Source organism: Terrapene carolina, unplaced genomic scaffold (assembly GCF_002925995.2).
Source record: "Terrapene carolina triunguis isolate 2854851 unplaced genomic scaffold, T_m_triunguis-2.0 Scaffold131, whole genome shotgun sequence".
Taxonomy (NCBI): Eukaryota; Metazoa; Chordata; order Testudines; family Emydidae; genus Terrapene; species Terrapene triunguis.
Window position 1 is genome coordinate 758,633 of NW_020664482.1, and position 17,668 is coordinate 776,300.

Here is a 17,668-nt window from a genome sequence, read left to right on the forward strand (position 1 = left end):
TTGGTGTCCATAGCCCTGGGTACAGCTGATTTTCTGGACACATTTATGGGTGCCTGGATCAGACCCCCAGGATCAGCCTCTAGAGATGATTGGGATAATTTGCCAGCTGTCTCCATGGTGATTAGTGTGCTCTAATAATCTAATCAAACCCACCAGAACAGGGCAGTAGGAACAGACCTCAAATCATAGAGAGGCAAGACAGGGCTCCCAGCCAAGGAGCTGGGAGTGGGGGAGGAGGACAGAGACAGTAAGCTACCAAGATGGAGGGAGAGGGAGTAGAAGGAAACAAGACAAAGAAGGAAGAAAAGTGAGGGGCTATCTTGAGCCTCTAAGGCCCAGCTTGCGCTTCTGGAGAACTGGGGCTCAGGCAGGGGCTCAGTCCCAGGGAGGCTGGAGCCGCTGTCTCCATGTTTGGGTCTGTGTGGAGTTGGGGGGCCATGGCCAAGGCCCCCTGGAGGAGCCCAGTATTGGTTGTGATGTCAGTCTCACAGGTCCTTGTGATCCCTGCGTGCAAAGCTGGATGCAGGGACATGGAGAGAGGGGGAACTGCCTGCACCCTCTGCCTTCATTGCCCATCTGCACGGGGCCCGGCCCAGCTGAGCCAGGGGCTGGCGCTGGTGAAGGAGGAAGAACAAGAGGATGGTGACCCAAGTGGAAAGAGAGAGAGAACCAAGTGGCAAGAGGGAGAGTCTCACCCGCTGCCTTGTTGAGCTCCAGGCGACAGGCAGAGGAGACAAACCCGGAACAAAAACAAGCTTTCAATCCCAAACTGACTTTGGCCTGCTCAGGGCAAAGCCCGTGCTGTCCCCCTGCCGCATGCCTGCCCCAGGGCTCCTGTTCCCTTCTAGAAAACAGGTTCCTCTTTCAGACTTACTGGTAAAATGGCATCAGCAAATGGGATCCAGATGGCCCCGGGCTCCGACCAGCTGGGCAAGGCTGGCTCTTTCTGTGGCACTGGGAGGAGCCCGGCTCACCTTGGGGCATGATACGATTATGAAGACTGGAAAGGGAGCACAACGCCAGCCATTCGGACAGTGAGCTCTGCAGGGCAGGGACTGGCTCTGACTCTAGGTCTGCAGAGCTGCTCTAGAGCGGCAGCACGTGTTCAGATTTAAACCCTGCTCTCTGCTCGGAGCGGGTCGTAGGGAACCTTTCACCATAGCCATCAGCGTCCCAGACTGCAGGGAAGCATGGGGTACGCCCCTACATCAGGACTCTGCGTCAACGCATATTGGAGCAAGCTGGTGCTGAGAGCAAGGCCAGATCTTGGCAGCTCAGCAGGGTCAGACGCACGAGCTAGCCACGCAGCCAGCAGGGAGTGAGAGGAGACACACCCAGGCGGGAGAGGAGATGGTGTTGGAGGTAGCCCTGGGCTGAGATTTAAGACAAAGGTAAGTGGATGCATCAAGTAGTGCGGAGGATTCAGTTGCTGTTTTCCCTCCCTCCGACTCAGCACTGACCTACCCGCCAGCATGGTGCTGGCCCGCCCTGGGCTGCGTGCGGAACTGGCGTTTGTGTCACATCTAAAATGCTTGGCCACAGAGGTGCCACCTGGGGACTACTGACCCCGTGTGCAATACTCCATCCTGAGACAGAGGACCAGCAAAGCCCGGCACAAGGCATCTCCAGAGCTGCCCCCCGGGTTCAAGAGGAGGGTGGCTGCCATGTGCTGCCTCCTAAGACAAATAGGTGCAGCTGGCAGAGGCCTGGCACACTGTCAGTGCGTCTCTCAGCAGGGTAAAGTCTGAGTGCCCCAGGGCTATGCAGCCAGCGCTGCAGGAACCACTATTCATCCCAGCCGCTGTCCACTGTGCTCCCTCTCTGCCCTGGGCAGGGACACTGCTAAGGGTCTGGCCAAACCCATCCGCTGAACGGCGGGGGCAGGGCTGAAGTGGGTCTCATGGGTCACCAGGTTAAAACCCCTGTCCAGTAAGATTAGCCTCTCTGGTTCCCCCACCCCCAAGTATATGTTCCCTTCCCCGGAATCCGCCCCCAGAGTCCATTCCCCACTCTCTCCCCCACCCTGCCTTCCTGCTGCTAACACCCTCTGCACGATCTCCACGGAGACGGCTTCCTTGCTTTCCGCCTGGGGGCTGGTGAATTTGCCAATCGCTCTGATCAGAGCTTTGCTTTCAGGCAATAGCTCCCCTAGTGATGCTGAGAAACGCCACATGGGGTGGATGGACATAAGCAGCACTAAAATGGCCGCCCCTCGGCAAAGGGGCTGGGAACAGCTGGTGTGAGGTGTGAGCAGAGGAGCAGCTCTAGAGAGGCCAGTTCTCCCCCCCTCCCCCCGGATAACAGCCATGCTAGGATGGAGCGGTATCCCCTGGGCCCAGACAGGCAGGGGATCCCGGGGAGCGGTATCCCCAGGGCCCAGGCAGGCAGGGGATCCCGGGGAGTGGTATCCCCAGGGCCCAGGCAGGCAGGGGATCCCAGGGGGCGGTATCCCCTGGGCCCAGGCAGGCAGGGTTAACCTGTTATTTCTATAGAAAAAAATGAAAATCCAAGCAGGAGACTTACAGAGATCCCTGGTTCCAAGGAGTCCGTGTTCACGATAATGGGAGCAGGGTTAGCCTGTTAGAGAGACGGAGACAAAACCCAGAGTATCACACCGCTGAGCTATGGGTCCCCGGACCGTCCCCATGCTCCAAGCCACCCAGCCACCCTCTCCAAGACTTGCCCACCAGACACACAATCACACGGCACTTAACAGAAGAGCAAGACATGAAAATAAGGCAGTGTTCTCTGGCACTCTCCCTCCACCACCCCATGCTCTCAGATACCCCACCCAGGTTGTCTCTCTCTTTGGACAATAGAGACCTGGCAAAATTCTCACAGGCTTTTCCAGGTGCCGCATCCAGTCCAGTAGCATTCCAGTCCCTGGGGAGCCCAGGTGCTGTGGCACAGGAAGGGAAGGAAACAGATCCCACCCCTAGCCTCTATCCCAGCTCCAGAGCAGATCGTACCCCGGCGACTGGGAGCCTGGCCGCTGGGGAGAGGGAAAAAAGGTACTTCCAGCCGATGTGGAGCGGCACCAGTGGAAGGAGCTGGGAACTGCCAAGTTCCAGTCCCCATTCTGCAGCAGATGCACCCTGTGACCTTGGGTGAGTCCCTTCTCTTCCCCTCATGGAGGGGCTGTGAGAATGAACTCAGTAATATGTGCACAGCACACAGGAGCACACAGCCTGGCCAACGTGCTCAGGGGAGTGGCACCTGCAGAAACTCTGGCGTCAACATTCGTTTCACAACTTGCAATCTGGCCTGTTAAGGGCGTGTGAGCCTCTAATCCAGACCCACAGGTTCCCGTGCAGCCCTCAGACCCAGGCACCACTGGACAGCTCACCCAGAACTACTGGAAGTGAGGGGCTAGCAGAACTCTCACCCTCCCACAAGGATCCTGACTGGGGACAGTGACTGGCCGGACCAGACCACATTAGTCAGGAGGCGGCCCAGGAAGTTGTCTGAGCAATGGAGAGACTTTCTGACTGGCTGCTGCACTGCGCCTGACTCTTGTTTGAGCCTTGGTTTCCATTTCTGGCTCTGACCATTTGGCCTGACCACTCCTGCTCAGAGCACTGGGCCAGTCCGTCCGTGTCCCAGTCCTGACACTGCCTCCTTGGGTTTTCAGCTTCCTTTGAACAGCCAACCAGCTGCTGCACTACCAGTCATCAGCTGGCCTCTCTGACCCAGCACCTCCAAGATGAACACCGTGGAGTGCCCCGGGATGGGCCATGGCAGTCAATGATTTGCAGACAATGGAGAGAAGCTTCCATTTCCTCAAGCCACTTGAGCCGTCCATACCTCCTCCAGGGCACCATGTATACATCCCCCAAAGCACCTCCCGCCCCGGCACTCGACAGCTCTCCTCCCAAAGCACCGCACGGACTCTCCCCCAGCCGGCCCAGGAATGTCTCTCCTCCCCTCGGCACCAGGCGGATTTCCCCCCTCCCCACACTCTGGGCTGTTCCCTGTTAGCGTAGCTGATCTGTGACCTCGAGGCTGATACTTGGTGCCTTTCCAGGCGTTAGGGAACCTCTCTGCCCTAGACAACGAGCTTCTCCAGTCGCTGCAGCTCCCCTCCCTGGTCTCCTCTGCTTCTGGCGCTGTGTTTGACAGAGGAGAGCTACACGTGTGCTGGAGGAAGGAGGCGGAGCAGGCCTGAGTGCTCCTGAGGCCAGGTGAGAGGGAGGGCGGTGACGAGAGGTAGCCACAGGTGCGGGAATGTCTTTGTGTATCAATGACCTGGAGCATAGGCAGGCAGGGAAGCACATTTCCTGACACAAGGTCAGGCTGGAATGAGAATGGAGGCCGGGAAAGGACTGGTCCAGGCCCTGAGGATGGGAGAGGGATACAGCGATCACCCAATGGCAGAAGGTGAGCAGCAAGGCGAGAGAGCCGGGCGATGAGTACTGCAGAGGTGGAGAAGAGCATGTGATAAAGCCCCAACGGCTTGTGTGGTTAGAGAGTGAGAGCTGTACTGAGAGATTCAAACGTTCCATCGGGCGCTTTCCATCCCCTCAAGACACATGAGGCACGAGCTTTTTACCCCTTTTTTGTGCTTTGGGTCTCAGGGACTCCCCATCTTCCAGCCCTTTGCTTGGGCTCAGAGTCTGGAACGAGTGCAGGTGAGACACAAAGAGTGAAAATGGGACAAATCACATGACACAGTTATTGAGGTATCAGCTGTAGGTCCATTCACGGGACCTGCTGCCCCAGCCCTGGTGCTGAGTCTATGTTCAGCCCTGCTGGGGAGCTGTCCAGCAAGAGACCCTCCTGAAGGACAGCACCCAGGCACAACCTGCTACTGCCCCGGGGCTCCTCCTCCCCACAAACCGGTCTAGAGAGAAATGCAAGAATCAAAGAACTGAGAGCGGCAGGAGGCACCGAGCGTATCCTGGCCACTGCAGGCCCTCTGCAGCTCTGGGAATACACACGTACAATTGTCCCAAACACCTAGTAAACAATGAACACGGCTTCACCTGGGCAAAACCATTATGCCCATTAATTGGTTGATGACACTGAAATCTGTCCCATGGCTGAGCAAAATGATCTAGAGACAGAATGATGCCCTGAAACTCAGGGATCAAAGGCTGGCTCCTTAACTCACTATTTCTCTCCACAGTCAGGGCTGATGTGGAGACAGCATGCTCCCCCCCCCCCCCCCGAAATGATGCATCACTTGAATTGCCATCGCCGGCCATAACTGTCCACCACAGGGTTTTGTCCTTTGAAGCATCTTGCTAGATGGTCTGATTTGGTGAGGCAGCTCCTTCCTTAGAGGTTTTTAAGGCCAGGCTTGACGAAGCCCTGGCTGGGATGATTTAGTTGGGGATTGGTCCTGCTTTGAGCAGGGGGTTGGACTAGATGACCTCCTGAGGTCCCTTCCAACCCTGATATTCTATGATTCCTTTGTTCCAGCCACAAGCAGCGCTGATGTGTTCCCAAGAGAGCCACATTCAGCCCTCTGCCACCAGGAAGATGCTGGGTTGACTAGGCTTGCAAGGCAGTAAAGGGGAATATCTCACAAGATCACTCACCCTCCAACACAAGAGACATTTTACAGAAGTACGATTAGAAACTTCCTCCGCACATTTGTGCCCCCCCCCGGCCTCCTCCCTTCCTGACACTCACCTCAAGCACAGAAGAACAAAGCTCCTGTACCAGATTCCCCTCCCTCTGCCTCTTCCAACACAGCTCCTAACCAGCTGTGCTCTACCTGCTGCTGCTTGGTAACCTCCTCCTCCTCACTCCCCACAAACAGCGTTCTCAAGGATGCGCCTCCTTCCGCTCCACTTCTGCCAAGCAGGTTCAATAAGAACAGATGTTATCTTCCACCATAATTAATAAAAGTATTCAAAATAATGAATGGCCTAGAGAAGGAAGATTGGGAACTCATTTTCATACCATCTATAGTAGTGGTTTTCAACCTATTTATTATTGTGGGCCAGGAGGCAGCCCCAACCCTGGACCCCTGCCCTGTGGGGCCAGCCAGTGACCCCGACCCTGGACTGTGTGGGGCTGGGCAGCAGCCCCGGACCCCAGACCCTCACTGTGGGGGGCTGGGCAACTACCCCGGACCCTGTGGGGATGGCTGGCGACCCTGATCCCAGACCCCATAGGGCCGGCTGGCAGCCCCAGACCCCAGACCATGCGGGGCTGCGTGGTAGCTGTAGACCCCAGACCATGCAGGGCTGCAGCTGTGTGCTAACTGGGCTGCATGCGGCCCACGGGCTGCGGGCTGAGAACTGCTGATCTATAGTCTCCCTTTCTCATAAAAGAAAGACACGTGCAAAGTACTACCTTTAGGAAGGAAAAATCAAAGACACCAATATACAATGGTGACTAGCTGGCGAGGCAGCCGGTGACGAAGCAGAGCGACTGCCAGCCAGCACAGCAGGGGATTAAAGAGAGACTCTGCTCTGCCCCTGCCCAGCTAGCCCTGTTATACCGCCAGCTATGCCAGGCCTGGAGGGGGAGAAAAGGAGAGAGCTGAGCTCAGTTCAGGGCTGACTGGGGCAGGGGCAGGAGCAAGCCACCTCTCTAAGTGAGGGGAAGGATCACTAACCTGCCCACCCAGGCAGCCACCAGGGAGGAAGCCCTGTGCCCCCAGCCATGGGGAACTCTGGAGGAGACCCAGGAACCTCCAGCTCCAAAGGCAACTGAGTGGGTGAAGCCCAGTGATATTGTGGGGCTTGGCCTCACCATTGGCAGAGCCTGGGGCCATGATGAGGTGCCACTCCAGACCCAAGGGCAGGAGCCTGCAGGAACAGGCCATCCAGGAAGTAGCCCAGGGCAGTGAATTTAGACTCCCTGCCGGGAGGGGTAACAAACACAGGAACCTGGGTTGGGACCCAGGGGAGAGGGAGGGCCTAGGACTCTCTCCAGCTCCCCACCAGCCTTAGAGACTGAGGCCCCACAACCAAGTAGGGAGTTGGGAGCCGTGCACTCTAAGCACCAGGCCGTCCATCCCTCCAGGCTGGCTGTTACACAGCCGTACTGCAGGAAAGTAACGGGGGGTTTACAGCAGATCAAAGTGAAAACGAGTCAACAATGTAATTCTGGTGCAGAAAAGGCAAATGAAATTATGGGATGTATTAACAGACGTCTCGTATGTAAGGCCTGGGAGGTAATTGTTCCACTCTACGCAGCACCAGTGAGGCCTCAGCTGGAGTACTCTGTCCAGTTTTGGGCAACACATGTTAAGAAAGATGTGGACAAACTTGAGTGAATCCAGAAAAGAGCAACAAAAATGATAAAATGTTTAGAAGCCCTGACCTGTGAGGAAAAGTTGAAAGAATTTGACATGTATATTCTAGAGAAGAGAAGACTGAGGACATGATAAGAGTCTTCAAATATGTTAAGGGTTGTTACAAAGAGGACAGTGATCAATTATTCTCTATGTCCACTGGGGGTAGGGCAAGAAGGAATCTGCTCAATTTGCAGCAAGGGAGATTTAAGTTTGAATTAGGAAAAACTTTCACAAGTTATCTAGGCAGGTTGTGGAATTCCCATCGCTGGAATTTTTAAGAAAGGGGTAGGCAAGAACTTGTCAGGGATGGTCTAGGTATACTTAATCCTGCTTCAACGCAGGGGGTTGGACTAGATGACTTCTTGAGGTCCCTTCCAGCCCTACATTTCTGTGGCTCTATAACAGAAGAACAAGAGGACACTCAATGACATTAGAAAAGTGGCAAACTAAGACAAGGAAATACTTTCCACACAGTGCACAATCATATGGAACTCATTGTCACAAGGTAGCACCGAGGCTAAGAGTTTAGCAGAATTCCAAAAATGTTGCATGTTTGTATGAATAAAAAAAATGGCAAGAGTTGGAATAGTAAATATTTAAAAAAAAGAGTTTTGGAAGGGATATAAACCCTTCTACTTCAGGTCATCAGAAAGCCTCTAAGTAGTGGAGAGCAGGAGAAAATTCAAACGTATGAGCTTGATGCAGGAATTATTGGATGAGTTTCCCTGGCCTGTGTTATGCAGGAAGTCAGGCTAGATGATCCTACTAGACCGTTCTGGTGTTAAAACCTATTAAGCTATAAACCTTGCCCTCGTGACAGATTATCCCATTACTACCTACTACTGGGTTTCTGAAACCTCTGGTCCCAGCCACTGGCAGAGAGGCCCACGAGTGTGATCCAGCATGCCAATTTTGATTTTTTCATGTCTGAGCTGTTTGAATTTCTGAACGTTTAACTCTCCTTGCACTGTAGGTGGGGGAACTGGGAATCAACAAGCTGGGGGTTCTGGTCTTACCCGGAAAGATTCTGATGACAGAATGGAGCAGGAGATGGTTAATTTGATGAATTCACGGATGCATTCTCATCTCTCCTGCCACCATAACTACAGGCTATAAAAGGATAGATTTGGATGATGGGTAATTCTCCTTTAGCTCAGGCAAACACAACCGCTTCCAAATGCTCCTGCCGAACTCCACCCACACAAAAAGCAGTGTCACACTTAAGCTGCAATGTCTTGGGAACTAGGAGGCTTAGAAGCAAGCGCCGTGTCCCCACTGCAAAGCTCCCCTTCCTGGCACTACGGAGTGCTCATATCTGACCCTGATAAATGGTGAGGTAGCATATCTTAAACCTGACACTGGGCTAGGTCTGAACATTGCATGTCCATGGTCCCAGACCAGTACAATTCTGGGAGGAAATTCCACATTTCACAGTAAAAAGAAAACTTATATAGCTGGTGGTTAAAAAACAATAGTGGCTCAGAGGTTTGAGCTGCTAGAGGCCATCTCGGAGGAGATGGATTGGTGGCAGAGTGCAGAGGAAGTGGGTAAAGGTAAATGCAATTTATCGCATGGCCCCCTGAAGTACTGCCTGGCTATTACCACCACGTTGGTGCTTTGTGACCCTTCTGCAGGACAAGTGCTATCAATGGTAAAGTCCCAGAAGCTTTTACATCCCAGCCGATGTCCCCTGGTATGCCCCATCACAGTCCCTTTGCTCTACTAGTCCCACACCTCACTGCCTCTCTGTGCTACACGTCTCGCCTGCTCACTGTGTTCCTGCTCTCCATGCACTGAGCATCCGTCCCAGTCATTCCACGCGATCGCTTTTTACATTGGAAAATACTGCTAGGAGCCAATTTCCCACATGGGACCCAGGAGGACAGTAATGTAAGTGGCTGCTTAAAACAAAGCCACATCCCAGCAAAAGGAATTCAGACCAGGAAACCCCTGTTTGTCTCCTGTTGGGAGCTACTCCCGGAAGCCGAGTATTATGGGAGAGGCGTTTAGATACTAGTCACTAGTGACTTTGCACTTGCAGGGATCCCTACGCTTGTATCTTGTCCATGTTTTTCGGAAAGTCTGACGAGCCCAAGAGAGGGTTTCTAGATGAACTGATTCCCCCATCACACAGACACTGGGCCCCCTGGCAGCAGCAGGAGGGGCAGGAATGTCATTATTGTTTGCTGGGCAGCAAGCAGATGCTGGTGAATTGACTTTGTCCTTGTCTGCGTGGAGTTGTAAGTAATTTACGCCCGAGGGTGAGCGGTGTGGTCCCATGCAGAGAGGAGCGGGATCGAGAGCAGCGCACTTAGATCACATTCAATGGGGCTGTCAGAGCTCTTCCATCGAAAACACTCCATCACATTATTATTGTTTACTGAGCCCTGCCATCATGCTTGGGGTGGTACAAATGGAAGAAGTGGCCCTGGCCCTACAAAGCTCACCAGCTTGGGCAGGCACAAACCAAGCAGTGGAGACACATGGCTGAACACCCACAAATCCCACTCAAGTTCACGGGAGCTGGAGGTGCTCAGCACCCCTGAATATCAGGCCAAGAGCATGTGTCCATTGCCGGTCTGAGTTTGAGGAGCTGCGGGAGTCGCACGGGGCTCACTGCAGGGCTTCATGGGAAATGTGACATAAGGAGGGAGGTGGAGGTCGCCTGACGCGAGAAAGCCGGTACAAAGCCAGCATGGGCACAGGCTGCAGAGGGAGAGGCGAGCAGATGGGCTTGGACAGAGCAAAGGAAACGAGCAGGGAGACCGACAGGTGGAGCTGTGCAGGGTCTGGAAGGTGATCTGCGTGGAGGGATTCACTGATGTGGTCGGAGTGAAGGTGAGGAAAACGAGGGCTGGTGGGGAGCGCAGGGAGGCCGGAGAGCAGGCGGTTACAGCAGCCAAGGTGAGAAGGAGCCAAGGCCTGAACAAGCTTTGGGCATCGGGATGCAGAGGAAAGGCCAGACTTCCATGGCACCTGAGCTCCAGCAGGAGTACACTGCCAGCAGCCAGGGCAGTCTGTGGTGCCGGGCGGGAAGATCTGCACACTGTGCTGTCCAGAGCACCAAATACTGATGGGAGCCAGCCCCGGACCCAGCCCTCAAGTAACAATGGAGGAAGCAGCCAGCGACTGCCCAATCACAGACTCTCTGGACGGGTCTGGCGCCCTACAGATCTCCCTGGGGACGCAGAGTGTTGGTTAGGGCACAGCTGCTGCCGGGATGGACTAGAGCAAGAACTTCTGCCGGCAGGGGAGACTGCAGGTTTGGGTGGAGGAGCTGGGAAATTTGTGTTCCTCCTTCCAATTGCTCTCAACCATTCCTCACAGTAACCCCAAACCTACCCTGGGCCATACAGACCTGCCGGGCTGCCATTTATTAGGTGTGGAGTCAGGAACCTGAACTTACGGGATAGAAATGATCACGTTTATTGACTCTGTGGTTGTGCCTATTGGCCCCAGTCAGCACGGGGGTGGTGGGGGGGTGGTACACACAGAAGAGTTTACAGGATAATCCCACGTCTTTTCCAGCTTTTTCCTTGGCTGGCTTTTACCATGCGTCTCCTTTGGAGTCTGTCACTCATTCGTACACCGGCAAGCTGATCGGCATTCGTCCCCATTGAGAAGCCCCTCCATTCCGATTCTGGACACTCGTGAGACATAAAGCTTCTTCAGTTCTTCGTCCTTCTCACAATGTCTGTCAAACGCTGCTGTTGCTCTCTTCACTCCAACAAGTTGTGAGGTACCACAGCACAGCTGGTTAGGAGTTCGTGGCCGCCAGGCCCAAGGAGGGCAGGGGCTGAATGCACAAAGACCTGTTTGCCTTCCACAATGCAGCCAAAGATCACGCCGGCTGGCCAGTTCTAACAAGGGGCATGAGTTTGTCCATTTCAGCCGTATCGCAAGGAGGTGGCTGTTCCCTTCAGCACAAGAGCCTAGTACAAGTCACACTCTTTGGAAGTTTACACACTAATATTCCTCTGCTCCTGCGCTGTTGTGGTCAGTACCTGAGCCAAAATCCAGGATAAGCCTTAGGCCCAGAGAAGTGTTCCAGTCACATGAAAATGGGAATGCTGGGTTCTTAAACCCTTCCCTTCCAGTGTGGTTTGATGGCTGCCATCTTGGCTGAGAGCCTGGAGGCTGTTTGGGCTACAGAGCCAGGCTCTTTAACAGAGTCGCATGCCCTGTGGCTCAGCCACAGAGCGACACACATGCACACTGGCCGAGGGCCACATCTGTAGCTTTGTGCTAGTGCATGAGAAACAAGAAGTTACACCGACTCGCCTATGTTCATTCGGTAGTTTCTGCATCTCCCTCCATTTGCATGAACCACATACAGAGGGAAAAGCCAATTGGACTTTTCAATGCCTTTCCTTCGTAAGCTTCTCAGGGGTTACTAGGAACACAGACAAGGAAATGGGTTTTCAAATATCTGATGATGAAGCTTTGTGCCCGTTCAAAGTATGATGCCTGGAATCTCAGTGTGGGGAGGCAGAGGCTCAGTGACAGTTCCATCCACAGGGAGGAATGTGCCACAAGCAATCCTCTGGCGCCCACTGCCACAGGACGAGCTTCTACACAACTGTACAAACTTTTCAAAAACTGCCAGCCTGAAAGGCCCTAGATTGTCAGACATTCACTGGGGATTGGACAGGCAACTGCACTGGAGTGTCAGTGCCATGGGGTGTACAGAAAGCACAGATTCATGGAAACCCTGTTCTGTTGGCAGGTCACCTCCACAGAAGCAGTGTCCTGCCGTAGGTGGGGAAGTTTCTCACTATTTAAATTAATTAATTTCCCAGGAGTGAGCCCCTGTCTCTGTGCAACAGCATACCAAGCTGGCTTACCTTTAGCAGGATTCACCCTAGTACGTACGGAGTTGCTCATCTGTTTCTCTCCAGCCTCTGCTGAAGCTTTTCATGGAGAATTCTTTTCCCACCACCCGATCTTCCTGTTGCGCTATGAATGAGTTCCTTAGGACGTCAAGATGCATACACTCTGATCGTGCCTGGGACGAAGACATTCCTCCCTGGGGAACTGAGTGAGAGCCAGGAAGGTGCGACTTGCGAACCAGAAGGCAAAACAACAATCCCTCCAGCTCCTTCCTTTGGAGCATATAGATGTGCAGTTATTTTGGGTCTATATTTGAACTTTTGGGGCACAGCTAACCCAGGTCCTGCTTCTCTTTACACCAGAGATACATTTACCTGGATCTGATCTGTGACTTGGCACCACTGGGAGGGCTTGTCTGGATCAATTAGTCCCCTTTCTAAGTAAAGTGAAATGTCTCCTGTCGTTAGTCAGGGGGGTGATGCTGCTACCTTCAGGACAGAGGCCTGGAGTTTGAATGTGGAAGGTGCTACATATCTCTGTATAATCAACGAGAAGTCCTTGTGACACCTTAGAGACTAACATGTATTTGGGCATAAGTTTTCGTGGGCTAAAACCCACTTCATCAGATGCATGGAGTGGAAAATACAGTAGGAAGATATTTATATATATATATATATATATATATATATATATACACACACACACCTCTACCCCGATATAACGTGACCCGATATAACATGAATTCGGATATAACGCGGTAAAGCAGTGCTCCGGGGGGGACAGGGCTGCACGCTCCGGTGGATCAAAGCAAGTTCGATAGAACGCGGTTTCACCTATAACGCAGTAAGTTTTTTTGGCTCCCGAGGACAGCGTTCTATTGGGGTAGAGGTGTATATACACACACAGAGTACATGAAAAGATGGGAGTTGCCTTACCAAGTGGGGGATCAGTTCTAACGAGACAATTCAATTAAAGTGGGCTATTATCAACAGGAGGAAGAATCACTTTTGTAGTGGTAATCAGGGTGGCCCATTTCAAACAGTTGACAAGAAGGTGTGAGTAACAGGAGGGGGAAATTAGCATGGGGAAATTAGTTTTTAGTTTTTGTAGTGACCCATCCACTCCCAGTCTTTATTCAGCCCTAATTTCATGATGTCCAGTTTGCAAATTAATTCCAGTTCTGCAGTTTCTCATTGGAGTCTGTTTTTGAAGGTTTTTTGTTGAAGAATTGCCACTTTTAAGTCTGTTATTGAGTGACCAGGGAGGTTGAAGTGTTCTCCGACTGGTTTTTGAATGTTATAATTCTTGATGTCTGATTTGTGTTCACTTATTCTTTTGTGTAGAGACTGTCCGGTTTGGCCAATGTACATGGCAGAGGGGCATTGCCGGCACATGATGGCATATATCACATCGGTAGATGTGCAGGTGAACGAGCCCCTGATGGTGTGGCTGATGTGGTTCCTCGTTGTTTTTGCTAATACAGACTAACACGGCTACCGCTCTGAAATCTGTGTATAATAAAGCCCGTGATAGCGTAATCCTCAGTGTTTGAATTCGGTTTGCACTGATGTTCTCTCCATGTCTCTGAATGTCACTCTGTGTACCAGAAGAAGAGATTCTGGTCTCTCCCTCCTGCACTGGGCTCTGTGTCGAAGGGATTCCAAGTTGTCCTGGTTCAGCCTTTTTGGAGCACTCCAAAGCCTGGTCACCGTGCCTTACCATCAAAGGTCCGGCAGGGTTCTCACCTGCCACGTCCAATGGGACAGAGCAGATTTGCTTCCTCTTTCTAATCCCAGGAGACTGCAGAAGAAAAAGCGAAATCTGTATTTCTCCAGTGGGGTAGAAAGGAGCTCCTATCGTATGCCTTCAGACTGCCCAGTGCTCACATCTGTCAGTCTAACCCTTAGGAGAATGCAGATTTATATACCGTTTCTAAGCATTCGTCTGGCTGGTGGCCTAGAAAAGCTGCTTTTATAAGGCTTCCATGAAGAGATGATGTATAGTTCCTCTTTCATGTTGAGATGGGCTCCCTACAGTCCCAGCTCACATTCTTGCCATTCGCTGGGCTTCTTGTAAGTCTCTGCACGGCACTGATGCTTCGGCGCTCTTTCCACTCTCCACTCTGGTTGGGACCGGGCCATGTCTTGCAGCTCTCTGGAGCTGCATCGTCTCGTTATAGAACAGCTAGAGAGGACAGAACAACTGTCTGCATTTGTCGGAGGTGTGCAAACTCCAAAGAGAGAGAGGGAGAGTTTAGGAATCCCACGGAGCTGAACTAGGAGGAATGGCAAAGGAAAACTGAAGCTGAACGTCAGGACATTTTCCAAGCAGTGAGTGGGCAGTAAGGCTGTAAAACAGCCCTGCAGCAAAGTGCAGGAAGTCCGATCTCAACCAAAACGCCATTTGTTTATTTTTTTCTTGGGTTTGACAAAAGTGATCCCAGGCTGAGGCCATTTAAAACATTTCCCGAAGGTAAAGGGGTGAAGCCTGCAGTGGTAAAGAAATGCCCCAGCTTGACCGCAAAGCCACACGCAACCCATCCCAGCCCCAGCGAGTCTGCCGAGGAGCCAGCAGCCAAGCCCTACACCCACTGCAAGGCTGGAAATTGTAGGAGAAACCATGGACGCGGGGAGAGGAGATAGGCCATGAAGTTCCACACAGGGGCCTTGTCTTTGCAAATCTCTGCTTGCTGCTGGGCAGCACTCCGGCAGCTCTCTGTATGTGACCACAAGCGGAGCGCTGTTGCTGGACTGGGAGCACAGCCACCCACACCACTTAGGGTATGCCTACACGGCAGTCAGTGGTCTGATTGCAGCTGGCGTAGGCATACGTGTGCTAGCTTTAATCTAGCTAGCGCGGCTAAAACTAGCAGCGAAGACAAAGTGATGCAGATGTCAGCCTGGGCTGTCCAGCCGGCCTGGATACATACTCACAGGCCTACCCCATGCCAGAGTCCACACTGCCACATCTTCACCGCTAGACATACCGTTACTCAACCAGAGACTGTGCTCCTGTTCACCTTCCCTTGATACTTTTCCCCTGGGACACTGGATACAGAAACTCATTGGAGCAAAGACTGCTTTTAGTTCTGGGTCTGAACAGTGCCCGTCACCATGGGGCTCCGAGGTGTTACCGCAATACAAACAAATAATAACAACAGACACATCCAACTGCCTCAGCTTTCCTAATGCACAGCTTTCATGCCAGGAGTCTGAGATTTTACAACCTAGCAAACTCTGTACTATGCTCAGTCACTCCGAATCTGAACCTTAAGCCGGAGACACCTTTGCACTTAGGCTGCATACACTCTGCTGCATAAATCATTGTGGACCTAGTTTTAAACATCCCGGATCTGTGCAAAACAGGGAAACATACAGGGCTTAAAACGTCCCCAGTTGCACGGATTCTTGGCTGGGCTGCTGAGATATGCAGGGTTAAATTCACTAGCAGGGACACAGAGCTCCGTGCTTTTCCGTGTTCACTCTGGGGGGCTTTTAGGGACTAGAAGAGACCCTTACCCAGCAGAATAGGGCAGACAGGAAGCTTTCCCAGGCAAAAGCAGTCAGCTTCTGAAGCCTCTAAATTTTCATTTAAAAACAATTAAGGGAATTAAGTTTGAACATGAAAGTTAGGCGCCTTGCTCCATATTCAAGCCTCTAAACCCAATTTGTATAGGTGCTATGTACTCACAGATCCTTTTTGTCCTGACAGTTACCCCCTAAAATTGACTCTCCTTCCCACAACAAGAACATTTAGTGCCATCTGATACACTCACACAAGGGTTTCTCCCGTAAAAACAAAGACATACAAAAGAAAGAGGGAATATGGGAGGTTTTTTAAAGGACGATTTGCTTGATCTTTGGAGTTTCAAATATTATATTTTCTTTTCTGTTTTGCTTTGTGCTGTGTGTTGAATAGTTACTGAACGTTAAGAAGCATTTCTTGGGTGCTGTAAAAGCAAACCACATCCTTGATAACAGAACCTCAAATCCAAATGATTGTTCACAGAAGTGTAAACCAAAGAAGTAACAAAAAGGGGAACTTTATGCTGATAGCATCTGAATAGCCCTGTCTAATCCTCACTCCAGGCAGCCCCGGCATTTTTCACCCTCACACACACATCTCGGGATAGTGTCAAGTAAACTTTTGACATTCTAACTTTACGTTTCAGATTGAGACGCTTGGGTTTGTTAAACGTTGTATTAAGGGTTTTTTACCCCTTAAATTACTGATATGTATTTATAACCATAGCTCCAACTTCACAACATTTTTCCCTGGGTAATCTATTTTTCTTAGCCTTAGGTTTATACATAACAATCGTTCGATTTTACACAGCACTTTCCATCTATAGCTCTCAGATCCCTGTACAGTGAAGGTCTGATCCCTGTAGTACAGGTGGGGAAGTTGAGGCACAAGAAAATGATGTGACTTGCCCAAGACCACCCCCAGGTCACTGCAGAACTCAGAACAGAATCCAGGTTTCCATCCTCCTAGTCCAGTGCCTTATCCGCTCAAACACACGGACTCCCTTCCCTGAGGTGTGGCTAAGCACATGGCCATAGATTATCCCACGTGCTGTATATTTTACATGTTATACAAACATTCACTTGCTCTATCGAAAGCCCACTTTCAGGGTTAAGGGTCTATTTTACTACATTTTTGGATGCTTCTCCTTTGCCATGTGGGAGCCATGATGGCCCCGCCCTCTGGGTGGTTCCTGTCTGCAGTGATTGGAGCAGCTGGGAGGGCCGGCTTTTCGCTTTCTGGCTTGGCTGCCCTGGGTTAGCTGTCTGCCTGTTACAAGGGCTCTGTGCTGTGTCAGTGTGCAGCTTCTGCAAGCCAAGTTGGGCCACCCTCCGAGCTTGTCAATCATGTTGTGCCAGCCAGCCACCCACCGGTGTCTGGGACTCACACCTTCCTCAGTCGGCAGGCTTTGTACCATGGGATCCAGCTTGGATTTACACTCTTGAAAAAGACTTACACATGTGGGTTGATTTACCCCTTCGACAACTCCATGGCAGGACTTGGCACAATATTGCCAATGGAGGTATACCCATCTGCCTCACCATGTGTCATGCTGTGTCACATGTCAAAGGGCCAATGACACTGTGGCAGGAGACTTGCTTTTGAATGGAGTTATCATGGATCATTGAGGGCTCACTCCTGTGAGATTAGGAGTGCCCCCAATTCTCAGCACCTTGCAGTGTCAGCTCTGAAGGGACATTGCTTACTCAGGTTTCACTCAGGGAAATGCCCATTGGCCCTGAGGGAGAACAGTCCCTGATCTGGATTTCTGTGCTCACCAGAAATTGACTCAGGGTATAGCTCCTAGGTCACCTCCCGTATGAAGCACATGGAGGACACTAGACAACGAATAGCAGTGACCAGTTCTATTGTAGACTACAGGAGCCATTGCTCCATGTCAAAAAGCACATAGGATGAGACGCTGAGCATGCCCTGCCTTGGTATGTGATGGTACCACAACCTGATAACTCTCACCGGGCAACAATCTTTCTGGCATGACAATCTTCTCCATAAAGCACCATCTCTCCTGAAACCTGCATCTTACAAAATCTTTCCTGCCTT

General features: G+C 51.8%; 1 protein-coding gene across 4 annotated transcripts in view; it reads right to left on the bottom strand.

Annotated features, from left to right (window-relative positions):
* Positions 1–17,668, bottom strand: part of DLG3 (discs large MAGUK scaffold protein 3) — a 163,035-nt gene that overhangs the window by 86,957 nt on the left and 58,410 nt on the right. For all 4 annotated transcript variants that reach the window (XM_024217568.2, XM_024217566.2, XM_024217572.2 and 1 more), the window contains one exon: positions 2,524–2,577. In XM_024217568.2, the coding sequence (XP_024073336.2) occupies positions 2,524–2,577 (54 nt within the window). The remainder of the gene's footprint in view (positions 1–2,523; positions 2,578–17,668) is intronic.